Below are 15983 nucleotides of genomic sequence, written 5' to 3'. Positions count from 1 at the left end.
AGGATGCAAATCTTTTGTGGTAGCTGAGCAAAACTATTGCTATGAACTTGAAATATTGTCTTTTTATGAAGGTTTTATTTGTCTCTTTTTGGCAAGAAGAATCCTTACAAACAGACCGACTGCACAGGTCTGCACACAGTATGCTTTCAAGTGTGACAAATGAGAAAAAGTACAGGGTTTCTCGTAATTGCTTTTGCTTGCAAAGTTGAAGGTATTCTTTCCAACTGCAGCTACTGTGTCTTTCAGTTTTAAAAGAATTCCAAAGCAATCCTTGACTGGAATCCTTTTATGTTTGCCCAGTCATCTGGGCCTACATTTGAAAAAATGGGGACTGAAGAAAATATCTGAATTTGTCTTGATTTGAAGGAACAAATGGTCTAAAAATGTATACATTGAACAGAATATGTGGCTTCAGCCACATTTGTTGTGCTATCATACTTGTTTTTGCTATATTTGTCTTAATCTGGAATGAATTCTACTTCAGGATTTCACTGTAAAAATAATAAAAACCTTTATGTGACAAAGAGCTAATTAAATTATTCTTGTAGATCAAATATGTGAAAAACAAATCCATTTTTAAATGTTCAAAGTGCTTATAAACTTAATGCTTATCTTCTCAGTTGTTTACTGAGGAGAGTACTCAGTGCCAAGAATGCTATTGTAAGCTCAGTCCTTGAAATCACAGGTTGTTCTTTTTTAGTACTCTGGATTGACAGGTAAGGTTAGGGCCAGTTTGAAAATATCAGTATATTTTATGTGTGAAACATTTTTCTGAGCAAAACATTTTGAGTTGAGCTGAGTTAAATCTTTGAATCCATCTGATCTATAGCTTAAATAGCAGGAGAAAGTGATAACCACCGTGGATCTTCTGATAAGTTTGGGTAGGGAGCTTTCGTTTTAGGAGAGAATGATATGCGATGACCCAAATCTACAGTTTCCACCAGTTATATATTTGCTAAGGAATCTTGGAAATATTTCTTTAGCATTTCCACTCTAGGTGAGAGCAAGTTGTCAAAGACCCACAATCTGTCACAAACTGTGTTTTAAGTAATTTCTACTTATAGTTCTTACAAAATGCAGCAAATTCTGCTTTAGCAACACCTTCAGACACTAGCAGAAAACCTGAAGAAGACCTTGCCAGGGCACAGTTAATGCACCTGCAGAAGTTGGAAAACTCACTGCATTTAAACCTCAGTTCAGCTGCTGCATTGGCCTCCTTTTCACTTCTATCACTTTTCATTTCCATCCTCTTTTGTCTATTTTTGTGGATGAGGAGGGGTCAGGGAAATAAAGACAGCTGTATCTTGATGCAGCCAGCTCCCTTGAAATATTATCATGTGTTCCCACCAGAAATATTTCATATGTCCCTTTCCTGCTGCTGAAGAGAAGGAACAGGATCAGTTTGCCTTTTCTGACAGGTCTTCCCTCTGGTCCAGCTGTGAAATGCATCAGCTGGGGTGTGGAGTAGCCCACTGCTGAGTGAGAGAGGAGCCTTGAAAAGTCTTGGCAGGTCAGAGCTGGAGTGAGGTATGCAAAAAAGGAGCAAGGAAAACACTGCTGCTGGGAGTTGCCAGGCCTTTGAAAGGCCTTAGTTTCTTACCATGTGCTTCTCTACTTGCTGAGTGGTAGGAGGATCTGAATCTGAGAGGCTTGAGCAGCCCTGTTCTCTGCACAAAGAAGGTGCAAAAAAAGGCTATCGAGGGGATGGCTCTGAGTCCTGTGTCCCCTGATGCTTCTGGTTACTATGTTCCCTATACTGTTGTCTGAGATGAGAAGCAATATGGAGGAGAAGAGCTGCTGACAGAAGAGAAGGACAGTTCTCAAATGACTGGCTGAAGAAGTAGACGTGAAATGGGACATGTTGTTGATAATTGACTTTTGAAACACACCTGGAATGTGAATTTCTCTGTTTAGGAAGTAAACCTTTTCCACTCATTTTCCTGCTTTTTTCCTGTCCCAAACCCTGCTAGAGCCTACTACAAGATGAACCCTGTGGAGGGTTCAACAGCCTGTCCTTGTTGGGACCTGAGTGCACCTGTCAAGGGGATGTGGCTGGGGATCATCCCTGACTCAAGTGACAGAGCTCAGCTTGGGAGGAGGCAGCAGCTTGACAGAAGTAGTTTTAAACTGCCTCTTGTGAAGTCAGTCCCTGAGCAGTGCTGGCATGAGTTCTAGCTTTGAAGTCTTGGGATAGTCTGTGGTTTTAAATTTTCTTTTTCTGAAAACCACAGACCCTTGCTTCTTGTGTCTACTTAAGAATGTAGCTGTACATTGAAGGAGTAATTTCTAGCCCTTGTGTTTGTGTAAGAGACTCACGACCTGAATGTCCTTTTACAGCTCAGAGTGAGAAAGCTTAAGAAAACTCATAATCACCGAGTAACTGTGTGTGAAAAGGCAGTCGAGGAGATGCTGTCGTCTAAGAGAAGGGCATGAAGTAATTTGCTTCACATTTACAACTCGAAACTAAATGGGAAAGCTACAGGCTCTCCACTTGACCCTTCCTTTGTTTGGAAATCCATTTTTAAGTAGTAGAGGAGCCAAGAGGCAACTAGAAGAGTTAGGTTAGCAACATCTACCAGCTCTAACCTCCTACTCATATCTTCAGAGATGAGCAGGCATGCTGTGGTAGGGTGGTGCTTGAAGGAAAAAAGAACAGAAGGAGAGTTCAACCTCTCTTTTACACCTTTATCCCAGAAGAACTGTGAATAATACCGGTTTTTTTGAGGTATTTTGTAAAAGGAAGTATCAAATCTTTTCTTTACCTGGTAAAAGGGTACTTGCATGACTCAACCAGCCATGCTTAGGGCAGTGAATTTCTGGCATTGTGACAATGTTGGTGTTAAACATTTCCCTCGCCTAGCTTCAGGAGTCTAAGACTCTTCTGGTGCCACTGTTTTGGGGGCTGTAACATTAGGAAAGAAAAGGTTATGTGTATTCTGGTTGGAGTCATTTAGTAAATCTCACAGAGTGCTGCTTTTTGAATGAAGGGTATACTGAGTGCTTACCCTGGTTGGAATAGGAGCTCCAAGGCTGTCAGACCATCAGTAGGCTTTTTGTGGGGATGTATGATAGTTCAGCCAAAGAGAAACGGGTAGTTCTCAAGTGGTCTGTCAGCACAGAATAGCAGTGACACTATTTCTGAAAGGCAACCTCTGCAAGAAAAAAAAAGAAAAAGGAAAAAAAGGGAACAAAAAAGAAACCTGTGTGTTAGGCAGTTCGGTTGATGTGCTGGTAGATTCTAATAGTGAATCAGCCTTACCCTGTGGCACATGGCACAGCTCTGCATAGCTGCCTAGGCACAGTGGAACAGAGCAGGGCTTGTGTTGCACATGGCAAAGGCAGTTTATTTCCCTTTTGACTAAAATAATTTCAGTAAGAACATTTAGTTTGAGGAATTCATTAATCTGTCAAGTAACTACCCTGTTAGAAATAAACATCTCCTGGAAAGATCAGATTCTGTGTAGTTCATGGCAGTTTGTAGCCAGCCACATGACCTGGTTGCATCCTGGATACAGAGGTCTTAGGAAGTTTTCTACATACTTTTTTCATATACCTTAAAAAAACCTGAAAACTAAACCACCCAAACCCTAGCAGCAAAACTGTTAGGTTCTTTGGAATGAACTAAGAACAGAGGTTAAAGTACATTTTTGATATGAGGGGTAGCCTGTGCACAATGACAAATAGGGAACACATACAGAAGGTTCTACGCCTATGATGTAAGTTTGGAGGGGAAAGAGTGCAGTGCAGCTTTGTCCTGCTAAACAGGCTAAAAATGTTTATAATTCTACAAGAGTAGGCCTTAAAAACATAAGTTTACGTTTTGAATAAATTTAAGGTGCTATTACATAACAACTTCAACCTTTTTTTGTTTTCTTCCCTCTTTCCCTTCTACAGATCACACATCCGTGGGCGGGCTGGGAGACAGTTTTTATGAATATTTATTGAAAGCCTGGCTTATGTCAGACAAGACGGACACGGAGGCAAGGAAAATGTACGACGATGCAATTGAGGTGATTATAATTCATTGAGTTTTCCAATACAGTGGAACCATCTTTAATGATTTTAAGAAAATTAAATTTAAAAAAACCCCCAAAAAACTAGGCAGGAAAACCACCACCAACCACAGGACTTGTTTTGATTATGTAAGTTTTAAGAAATCAAGTGATGAATAATACTAGCTTTCACTCTGAGTAGTTCAAAAAGTATTATTGTGGAATACATGTGATGCAGATTATTGTGCTAAAAATAATCAGCTTGTCCCAAATGGTGTAATGTAAAAGCCCAAGCTCTCATTTATTAGATCCAGTGACCTTGAGATGTGTGCAGAACAATCGAGTCACTTTTTTCCAGTGTTGAGAATTCATCATTCTAGGACCTGAAGTCCCAAATTGTTTTATTCTTTGCATTATTTTCTAAGGCATTTACATGTTATATTCCATATTTATCTTGTAAAATACAGTCCATAGCTCTTTCTTGCTCTGTGGTTCTTTTGTGATACGGTCTTACTCCCTGTCACAGATCAAGACGTGCTTCCCCAAGCAGGGCAGTACTGCAGGATGGTTCCATGGGATTTGGGGTGGGGGCCTTTCTGTGGTGGCTCTGAGCTTTTTGCTGCCCAGCTCCTACTTTCCCAGTTTCCCCATCCTCTCTTAGCAGCATCTCTTGGTGGTGCCCACTATGCCACCATTCCTCTGCTGCAGTTTAGACACGTAGAGAGTAACTGAGCTGGTTTGAGTCACGTGCTGTGGTACCAACAGCAGCAGGGACTGTGTAGTCTCATCCAATTGCAGATGTGTGGTTGGTACCTAATGTATTCCATGATCTGTGCATGCCCTGTTGCTTTCAACATAAGTTTTTAAAGCCTAGTTTTAGTGCAGTCAGACTTCTAAAGGAAAACACCTGTTCCTGGAGTTCTCAACAGTCACATTTTTAAAGATATATAGTGAAAGTTCTAGTACAAAATTGCTTTGAAGCTGTAATATTTCTTATTCCTGATCTGAATCTGATTACATTTGACTTCCAGGTGCTTTGACTTTTTCCTTCTCTGCATTGTTTTAGTGGGTTATCTGCACCATGTAGCTGGTTACTATCAAATGTACAGTAGGCATTCTCTCCTGAAGGAAAAATGCTAGGTTTTTTATTTTTGGTCTCACAATATAAAACAGATTTTGTATTATTTCTTAACCTTTTTTCTATGTACTTTCCAGCATCTTCAGTATGGAGACAGCAATGTAGGCGTTCTTCTAATGTGATTCTTCTAACTGATTCCTTCTCAGTTTTCTCCTCTTCATCCAGCCAGGAGCGCTATTTGCACTCTTAACCTTTGCCTCACACAATCATCCACTTTCCAGTTGCTTTATTCTGAAGCTGGTTATAATCTTTTTGATTTACTGCTTCCCTACCACTGTGATTTACATTCCTGATTCCTCAGTGTTTGACCTTACACTTATCTCTATTACAACACATTGTTCAGGCAAAACCCGTTTTGTCACCTGTTTGAGTGATTTTACAGAACTGACTTTTTCTTTGTCATTATCTATAGTTCCATCAGTTTTTGTGTTATCTGCAATTTTTTTCTAGCATTTTTCTTGGAGATCATTGTTAGGAATACCAGCCAGTGTTGAATAAAGTATCTATGCAGAATCTTCATGGGATAAGGATTTTTTCACAATTTTTTTTTTTTACTTTGAACTGTTCTAGCAAACCATCTTTTAATCCACTTCATATTTGCTGCCTTGAATTTGTTTAGGACTAATATTTTGTAAAATGCCAAGAAATTCCCCAAATCCATGATATTCCTAGTATCAGCATGCACATACCAATCAAACATTTATTTTTGAAACCACATCATTTTATTTGATTGTTGTATTAACTTTTTAAACTACTGTTAAAGCATTGTCTGCTTCCTAGTCCTTTTGAACTTCCTTAGTTTTCCAGGGTTTGTTAAATTCTACATTACTAGTTCAAAACTTTAGTTGTGTATTTTTAATAGGCTAAAATACAGCTTGTTGGATCCTGTGCATTTAAAAATGTTTAGCAGTTGATATCTAGCATCCATTGTCGTTACTGTTGAAATATTTTACTCTGATTCTTGAACTGTGAGCACTTCAAAATTAGAGGAAATAAACTCTCCTATTCATCTGCTTCCCTGTAAACCATCTTGCAGACATTTTGCATGGGCAAATCTGAATGGAGACAGAGCAAAGCAAATTTGGGATCAGGTTGCAAACACAGTGTGGATAGGAGGGAGGAAAAGCCAAGCTGCCCCTGCTTCATGTGTGAAATTACCTGCAGTCCAAGCATCAGAGGGTTCCTTCAGCTTTTTCTCAGCTAAATCCACCCTGTACATTTGAGTCTGCATGAACTGTACTGATTTATGTGCTGTGGAACATACTCTGTTTCAGGGTTTGTGTCTCTCCCAGGTCCTACTTGACATTGAAAGACATGGGCAAAGAGTCATTAAGTAGGATTTGCTTTGCATAACTGCAATGTGAGCTTTTATTTTAAATATTTTTAAGAGGCCATGCCCTTAACATTCTTTTGTTCTTGCCTATAATATAGGCCTTCCTCCACAGCCCATAGCTAATGCTTCTTATTCTTTGTTTTTCAAAATGTGGAGCAGAAGTTCTTTGCATCATTTATGCAAGCAAGGGGAAAGGTGTAGCATGCATTCCTCCCACTCACAGCACAGTGTTGGAAATGTTCTCATCACCCACCAGTCTAAAAGAATGTCTCTGTCCAGCCACACTTCACTCCCTTATCTTACTACAGCAGGATGAGTGGAAGATGGACAACATAACCTCACTCCAAAGTCTTGCAGCAGACAGTGATATCTCATTCCTTGGAGCTATCATGGGGAAGAAAAATGCAGCATCTGTTCTTCAGATGTCATGGTTTCCGATCCATGGCATATGAAGTCTTATCCAGGTCACCACATACTTCCTAACAGGAATACAAACAAGTTGCATATCCAAAACCCTTCTGTGTATAATATGGGCGCAGTCTTCCACTGTAAAGGGCACTTCATTGCCATGTCCCAGTATGTAAATTCACAGCTGTGATAAAAGCTGAAATTGTGAAACTAGTTGGGAAATTTTTGTGGTAATAAAAACTGAGGATGGGCCTCTTAACTTTGCTTTCAACATCATCATGTGGGCCTTCCAGCTAGTCTGGTTTCAAGTGTTTTTCTCACATCAGCTGGAGCATAGGTAAGCTTCTCTTTGATCTGCTGCCTTGAGTAGTCTAATCTGTTAGGCTCATAAATTTGATCCTCAGTCTTTCTTACTGCACAGCATTAGGTAGCTAAATGGATTCAGCAGTGTGCTATGTCACAACATAGCAAGTACTGCTGCAAGACAGCTCAGAAAATGCTATTTTTTGTAATCATGAAAAACACATGAACTTCAGATAGAGAACATTCAGTTTTTGCATAGAATCACAGAATGTCCTGAATAGCAAGGGACCCTCAGGAATCATCAAGTCCAGCTCCTGGCCCTGCACAGGACACCCCAAGAGTCACACCATATGCCTGAGTGTTGTCAAAACACTTCCTGAACTCTGTCAGGGTTGGTGCTGTGACCATTTCCCTGGGGAGCCTGTTTCAGTGCCCAACCACCCTCTGGGTGAAGAAACTTTTCCTGCTATCCAACCTAAACCTCCACTGCCACAGCTTCAGGCCATTCCCTCACATCCTGTCACTGGTCACAAGAGTGAAGGGGTCAGTGCCTTTCCCTCTGCTGCCCCTCATGAGGATGTTGAAGACTGCAGTGAGGTGTCCCCTCAGTCTCTTCTCTAGGCTGAACAAACCAAGTGACCTCAGCCACCCCTATGGCTCAGGCATTTCACAGACTGAGGAAACATCTTCCATTAGTTAATCTCTTAGTTGATGTGAATTAAATCTTCTCTTTGGGAATTGGGGTATACATGTCCACTCTGGTACGTGTGTACTCCTTGTAGTCCAGCTGGCTGTCATTGCTTTGCAGTACCTATTGCAGTGCTCTGTGGCCCCAGCCATCCAGCCCAAGATGCAAATGCCACATCTATCCCAACCTGCACAAACTTTTCTTATCTGCTAGGCAGTGCTCTGAACAATGCCCAGCTGTCCCTTGTTAATTACTGTAAATATTAATTGTCATTTTTCTGCAGTTGGTACGCAGTGGGTGGTTGAATATTAAAGTATTTTGAGAGAGTTGCATTTATTTTCTTCTTGAGATGCTTCCTTTGTGACTCTCAGAATCGAACCTAGTAATTAAGTAGCTGATAGAACTTGATTTTCAGATTTCAAAAACTACCCCTTCTACCAGGCAGTTATTTTCAGATTCAGAAGATGTGTTTTCTGCTCAGAAGAGGAGGATGTTGCACCTAAAACATGCTCTTCAGTCAAACTATGAAAGCAAGTCTGGAGTAGAGGAGTAGCTCATGGAGAAGGGTATAAATTTAGCCTTTGTTGGCTATCCTGGTGCTAACCACAGCAATTTTGTCCCACTGGAAATGCTTCTGCAACCATTTACTCCTCAACAGTTACGAAGTTATGGGAAGATACAATTGAAAAAGAAACCATAACACTTAACATTTTAACCATTAACCACTTAACATTTGGGGAAAAATGCTTTCCTCTAAGAAAAAAAGAATCCATATGCTTTTGTGCCTTCTTGCTCTTCATGGTTAAAGTGGCTTTCTTTCAAAGAGGACTCAACTTTTATGTACCGTATGATCGAGAAACATCAGTTTTGTCACAGTCTAGAGTAATGGAATCAACAGAGTTAATGCTCCAGATCTTAGAATCCTTCTCAGTGGCAGTTTTCAGCAGATCCAATATTTCCTGTACCAGTACTTTCAGAACCAATGAGGCTTGTACATTTAACCACACCAGGCTCCTTTAGCAGCAGAAGGCAGTAATCAATGCCAGTTTGCATGATGGTTAGACAACCACCCTGGCTGCTGTCAGAGCCCTACTGGTTTCTTCTCTGTCAGTAATTTCTGCATTCTTCTTGCTGGATCCTGCCATGAGCACAAATCTCAGATCTGTCGGTGGTATTAGTGAAGGAATTAACCCAATAGGAATGCAGACCAGCACTTCTCTTTCATTGCTTTCTCATTGTCTAATGCTAGACATAGTAAATACTGCAGTAGGTTGGTGGGAATTGTGATCCTCTCTGAAAGAGGCTTAAGCAAATGTTGTTCCATCTAGTTTGCAAACTCTGGAAAGTTAGGTCAGCTATTCTCCTTCTAAGAGAAGGATGCCATTTATAAGTCACAAGCAACAACATATATTGGTACAAAAGTGCAAAAAGAAAGCAGCAGTTGCCTCACATATAAAATAATAAAGTTTTTTGTTAACAGCTGCTCTAACACCCATTGTTTGAGAATGTGCAATCAGAAAGCTGCTATGGAGAAGCTAGAAAGGGGCTGGAGCATTCCTGTCACCTCCTGTTAAAGACTGACTGAGAGTACAGATTTGCATATATTGCTGACCGAAAGTTTCCAATATGAATGTGTTTTCTGAGTACTCACAGAGCGCACAGAGCAACAAATAGGTACTTCCCAGAGTTAACATTTAGACAAATACTGTTTGAGCCATAAAATAAGTGTGAATTCTCTACTAAAAGTACAGTGTTTTCTATGTTGTGATTTTCCTATGTTAGATGTCATTAGCATTATTAGCAGTTAGGGTATTATTTTGTGTGCTTTGAAATTATATTGTTATAGCTGTTTGTTCCTGTAGGGTTCAGAAGTGAATTTGAAAGAAAACTACTCTTGTTTTGAAAACAGTACTTTGTTCTATAAAGGAATGTTAATGTGTAAAACTTGGATGTGAAACAGCATTTGAAAGTTCTCTTAATCTCTTTGTAGGCCATAGAAAAACATCTCATCAGAAAGTCCAATGGAGGACTGACCTTCATTGGGGAGTGGAAGAACGGGCATCTTGAAAGAAAGATGGGCCATTTGACCTGTTTTGCAGGGGGAATGTTTGCCCTTGGAGCAGATGGTTCCAGAGATGATAAAGCTGGACATTATTTGCAGCTTGGAGCTGAAATTGCACATACATGTCATGAGTCATATGACAGGACAAGTAAGACCTATTGTTAATCTAACCATTTCAATAGTTGGAATACAGCAACTGTTGTAATTATTTTTAGGATTTGTTATGGACCTTGTCTAACATACACTGGTTTTATACCAGTATGAATTTTTAATATTCGTGTATTTACTTCTGCTCTACGTCATGGTGAGTAAATGTAAACCCAGACTTTATGGTTCCTTCATGCATGTTTGTCCTTATTTTTGGATCAGTCAGCTAAGATAGGTTATATGGGTATGGGGAGGAAAGAATTTGTGTGAGCTCTTGTCACACAGATATATAGGGAAGTTTTTCATTTCATATATACTCTTCTTACAGTTGAGGGAAAAATTTGAAAATAGACTTTTTCCTGGTTTTAGTAATAGTGCATTCTGGGTAAGTACAATTAAATAAGAGAGGATGAAAACTATTGTGTGGACTGTGAGGTCAAAGGCTTGACTAGTGAGGAGGCAGCATCAGACTTCATTGTTGGGCTGGAAGTTTCTCAAGGTCAGTCTTTTGGACCAGGATTATTTAGATCTTTAGTAGTCACCTTGATGCTTGAAGTTGAAATGTACTGATTATGCTTAGGGTGGCCATAAAGTTGTAAGACATAATTAAAATGGAAGAGTCTCAGAACAGTAAGCAGGAAGATCTTGAGAACTGGACTATCAGAAATAAGAAGTTCACTAGAAAAAGTCAGGAGCTCTTTGTCTGAATGTGAGTTGAAAAATGTCCTGGTCTGTATCAGATGAAGAATTTTCAGCAGAGATTAGATAATATTAAGACTGCCTTAGAAGACGTGTAATTTGTCACCCAGAATACCCAGTATAAATCTGAATTTCTAGCAGAACAAATGCAGAAAAGGACCAACAGAATGAATAGAGCAACAGAGCTTTTATGTTACAATGGGGAAAATATGAGAGATTGGTCTGCTCAGGCTAGAAAAATAATACCAAAGAAAGGAAAAAATTTATTGCCATCTCAAGGGGTAAACACTGAAGAGAAATAGTTATTTTAAGACATAAAAGAACGCAGTTATAACAAGAGCAAGATTTTTAAGCTTGCTGTGAATAAATGTAGGTTGGAAATTGGAAATGGTTTTGCATAGCCATCAGAGAAGTGAGCTTCTGAAATACCTCCCCAGTAGAAATAATGGTAACTAAAATGAAAGCAGTTTTAAGATGAGAGTTCATGTATTTATTCACAGGATTACATTGTATCGTTGTATAGTTGCCTGTCTTTTTAAATAATTCAGTCACACAAGCGATAATTTCGTTTGGGTAGCAACAGCATTTAAAAAAGGAAAAGAAAAAAATATGAGTATGCTTAAGAAGAAAGGTAGGACATAGTAGCTATTGTTGCATTCTGAAAAAATGCATTTAAATGTTTAATTTGACATTTAAAAATAAGCAATGTTAAATTTACAGTTGTTTGAGCAGACCTAATTTTATTCCTTCAGATGTTTATTCTGTACCCTAAATAAGTCAAAAGATGGGGGAGATAAAATTTTTGATTACATATTTAATGACTGCATAAGAACACATGAGCAAGAAAGACTGAAAGCTGTACAGACAGCTATATATTTACAATGCCCTCATTTTCTTTTGTTCAGTCATGCAGTCCCAGGAATGTGGATTGTTTGTGTTTGGATGTTTTGGTTTTAGTTTTCTGGACTGATTTTTCAAAGAAAATTAAGAACTTATATGTGCCAAATGTCAATTTCTTCATTCTGTTTTAACAGCAGTATTTGAGACATAGTTGTACACTTTAATAACAGAACTGGCTGATGGCAGAAAAAACATCTTTAAGAGGGCAGACAATCATCCTGGTTCAGCTAACAGGTTTATGGTTCAGCAGGGGAAGAGGATTGCCTGATCTCTTTCTCCTACGGATTTGAGAGAACTTGCTCCATTTGGCATCCCCAGAAGACAGAGAAGGGTGCTGAGACTGAGTGCAAGGGATAGGCAGCTCTTTCTTTATAAACCAGCAGAGATGCCCTTTCCTGTGTCATCCCACAGTTGCTCATAATAAACTACAGTATGTAGCTGGTGATGTAATGCTTTATTATGAAAATACCGCTTTGTGAAGCAACCTAAATTTCCATAGCTGAGCATGAGTCTCAGCAAAATTGAAACAGAATTTCACAGAATAAAAGCATTTCCGGAAAATGAGGGCATTATATTGCCAACTGTCATCAACCTGTTGACATATTGCAGGTTTGAAAGCCTGTTAAAAAAAAAAATTGATGTTTCAGAAAGCTGGTTATTTCAGTGCTGACTAGTACAGAGAAGCTGGAAAGTCCTTGAAACTATTCCTGATGTATTTTCTTGTGGATTATGTCCCAGTGGCAACTGGCATCACTGCCATGTAATTGAGAAGTTTATGCAGGGACATAGTCTTGCTGATAATCTGAGTCACCTATCAGTGTTCTCCAGGAATATCTGAGAGAAGACCTTAGACTCCAGAGTCAGAGGCTGGAGAAGTGACTAGGTATGTTGTGAGAAGCTTGGGCCCTTGTCATGGCTCTGTGAAAACCCCTGTAGCTTCTGCTTAAGCTGAAGGTCAGTCTGTAGCGCTCCTCAAAGGATGCCTTTCTAATTCAACAGCTGGAGGAAGCTGGTGGTCTTTGGAAGGTGAAGGCAGGGGGTGTAGTCGTGGTTCTGGTCTGCCTCTGAGCACGGGATTTGTGTTTCCAGGATTGAACTAGACAGCATGAAAGCTCCCCCAGGGCTCTTCCCCTCTTCAGGAAATTGGGAATGCATGTGACACCCCTTAGAAACACCAAGGATTCAAAAAGGGTTATTGATGGTCAATTAGAAAACTTAACTGTAACCAGAATAGTCTTATGATGTGTAATCTAGACATGCCTCTGCTTCCTACTTACTCTACTATTTTTTTGTACCATAAACTATCAATAGATTAATGCTGCAGCCATCCTCAATCTCCAGTCCTATGACAGGAGGTTTCAGGATTTTTCTGTAGTCCAGTGTGCTCTCAGTTTGGAGAGAAGATTGAGAAAAACAAAGATAGAAAGCATGTTCTGATCTGTATGCCCATGTAGCAGCACAAGAAATCATAATGCTGTCAGTGGGCACAAGTAAGGGTACAAAAATACAGCTCCATGTGCTCATGGTGCAAGGTTTCTTGATGTTTAAGCTTATGTGAGTACTGCACATCTTGAGGTGTTCCAGTTTCTGGGGAATAGTTCTTTGTTTTCATGCTTAACGTGCACCACTGAGAAACATGGCACAGGCATAAAATAATTGGCAATGCGAAATTTGTAAATGGCAACAAGAAAGAAGTCCAATGAAATTGAAAGAATAGAAAGATCACTAGTAAATCAGTCTGAATAATCAGCTTTCATGGGTATTGCGGAGGCTAGATAAATAAGCAAATTATCTGTATGACGGCATTGTGTGGTGATCTATAGCACACAGTATTTTTAGTACATTATACCATCCCTTATGCATAAGAATTTTCCTAGCCATTAGCTGATAGTGTGTAAAGTATTGACTGACTACAGAGAGCTTATTTTAGGTTGAAATTTTTTGCACTTCTTTAAGTTTCTTGACAAGAGCTGTCCTCAGAATCGTGGTACAGCTTTAGCTGGTTTTTATGTGTGACAATTCTAGTGCAGAATAAGCCAGATGACTAAGAATTCAGTTGAGACATATGCAAGGCTGTGAGTAGATGCTATCTCTGTCCCAAGACTCTCAGTAAGCAGCTAAACAGGCAAAGCTGAAGAAACGAGAATAATTACATGTTTTTGTGAGAAGTATGAAATAGCAATGGTTTGGAGTCTCAAACAGAAGTACCTTGGAGGTTCTCTTCCTCCTATTTTGTATCAGTTAGAGCCTAGCAAGTATTATTACAATTATGAATCCTTTCTTACTTTCAGGAAATTTATTAAATTAAAGGAACATACAAAACATTAAACAATGTTTTCAAAAATATTGCTAAAATTAGAAATATATTTATCAAAAAGTATAAGGATTTGTCCTTTTTTTTGGCAGTGCTAAATACAGCTCTCATTGAAGTCAACTTTGTGTCAGTTAAAATCTTTTAAAATGGTGCTAGTTTAGCTTTGCAGTTTTGCACTTGTATGAAATTGTTTCTCATCTGCTCTCCCTGCCTAGACTATAACCTACCAGCGCTATTAATATGAAAATATCTGGATTATATTGTGAGCTCTGTAGCATTGTAAAATGGCCTTAGATGGTTCTTGGCTTAGAAGAATGGCCCCTGAAAGGTACTGTGCCCATAATAGCTTCTTTTCTTTAGTCGACTATTACTAGAAGTGCTGTGATTAATTTTACATCCTTGGTTTCAGATAAGGGTTCGGTGAAATCATCACAATGTGCAGAGGTCACCCATCCTTGGGTAGTTTAATTTCTTGTAGTGCCCAATAGTATTAACAGTGGGTGTGAGTAAATAACTAAAGATTTAATGCATGAGCAGGCTACAAAGCAAGAGAAGCCATCACAATTTCTGTAGGTGGTGGTCACCAGAACTGCCTGAAATCCAGCTTCTTTGGTGGATAAGACTAACATAGCTATTGTGTTTCCCTGATTTCTAAACAGCTTTTTCACAAGTGTTTTACCAAGGCCAATTAGGGACATTAAGCAGTTACTATCTAAGCAGCAAGTACCTGTACGGAGGAATAAAATAGGCATAATATAGCAAACAGGATAGAGGTAAATAGTCCACTCTTGCAATGGATAAATGCTGGTTAACCAGTGGTACTCTGAAATATTTGATATATATTTACACATATGTGTATAGGTGTGTAAAATGTATACTGTATTTATACACATTATGTATATTTCCATTTCATATTTTAATATGTGTTATATATAAATAAAACATACACATATATAAATGATCAGGAAAGGGCAGGAACAGTAAGGTAAGTGTGCTGATAATAGCAAAAAAAAGCACTACACAAGGACCTTATGAGTAATTGCATAATAAATTACTAAATTAAATTCAGTGTAGTTAAATGCAAAGTGAGGCACCTATGAAAAAATTATTCCTAAACTCGCATATTAGATGATGAGTGTTAACTGACCATTGCAATTCAGGAAATTGCTCTTAAGATTATGAAAATGTCAACTCAGTAACACTCAGGAAAAACAAAATGAGAAAGAGCAAAATAGAAAATGTCGTTATGTCACTGTATTAATCTTGTCCACACTTTTTTTTTGCTGTATTCAGGCTGGTCCTCTCATTTTACAAAGGATATAGTAGAATTGGAAGAGTTGCAGAGAAAGACAAGAAGATTAACTAAGGGCATGGAACAGTTTCCATTCAAGGCACAACTAAATTGGATAGTATTATTCAGGGTGGAAAAGGAACATTCTAGGTAGGATTCAGCAGATTTGCAGAATTGCACAGGGACTGGAGAGTGGTTCTGCATCAAATAGGTGTTAGAGATGTGGAACTCCTTAGCAGAGGTTGTTTTGGATGCTCAAGGCTTACACAGATTTAAGGAAGCACCAGGTAAGTACTTGGGAAATCAATCTATTAAGAATTACTGACCACCTAAAAAAGTATGTCTAGTTTGGGAGAAGTCTTGAGCTCAAAAACATTAGAGGCTGGTAGAAAAGATGGGAAAAGATATCCCATATACTTGATGGGCGCTTCCACGTGCCCATCCATGTTTGATTTTGGCCATTGTTGGAGATGTTATTCTGGAGCAGACAAAATTCCATCTGGTTCACTATGACCATTCTTATATTCAGAATTTTGGATAGGTAGAATGCTGTATCTGATCTCCTCCGTTTTATAGTGAGATTTGTTTAATTTTTTAACTGAAACTGATAAAACTGGCCTATTTTGAAAGAAGTAAAATAAACATTTCTTGATTCCTTACCATTCATGTGGCTGAAGCAGAGTGATGCTTTTTCTTTTGGCATCCAGA

At 38.9% G+C, this 15983-nt stretch overlaps 1 protein-coding gene across 1 annotated transcript in view; it reads left to right on the top strand.

The window, feature by feature from the left end:
* The window catches only part of MAN1A2 (mannosidase alpha class 1A member 2), a 136317-nt gene that overhangs the window by 104389 nt on the left and 15945 nt on the right, over window positions 1-15983 (top strand). The window contains exons 9-10 of the mRNA XM_082278625.1: window positions 3895-4010; window positions 9853-10072. Of these exons, the coding sequence (XP_082134751.1) occupies window positions 3895-4010; window positions 9853-10072 (336 nt within the window). The remainder of the gene's footprint in view (window positions 1-3894; window positions 4011-9852; window positions 10073-15983) is intronic.

This window comes from Coloeus monedula (assembly GCF_965178545.1).
Source record: "Coloeus monedula genome assembly, chromosome: 3".
In the NCBI taxonomy this organism is placed as follows: domain Eukaryota; kingdom Metazoa; phylum Chordata; class Aves; order Passeriformes; family Corvidae; genus Coloeus; species Coloeus monedula.
This window is presented reverse-complemented; position numbering and strand designations above follow the sequence as displayed.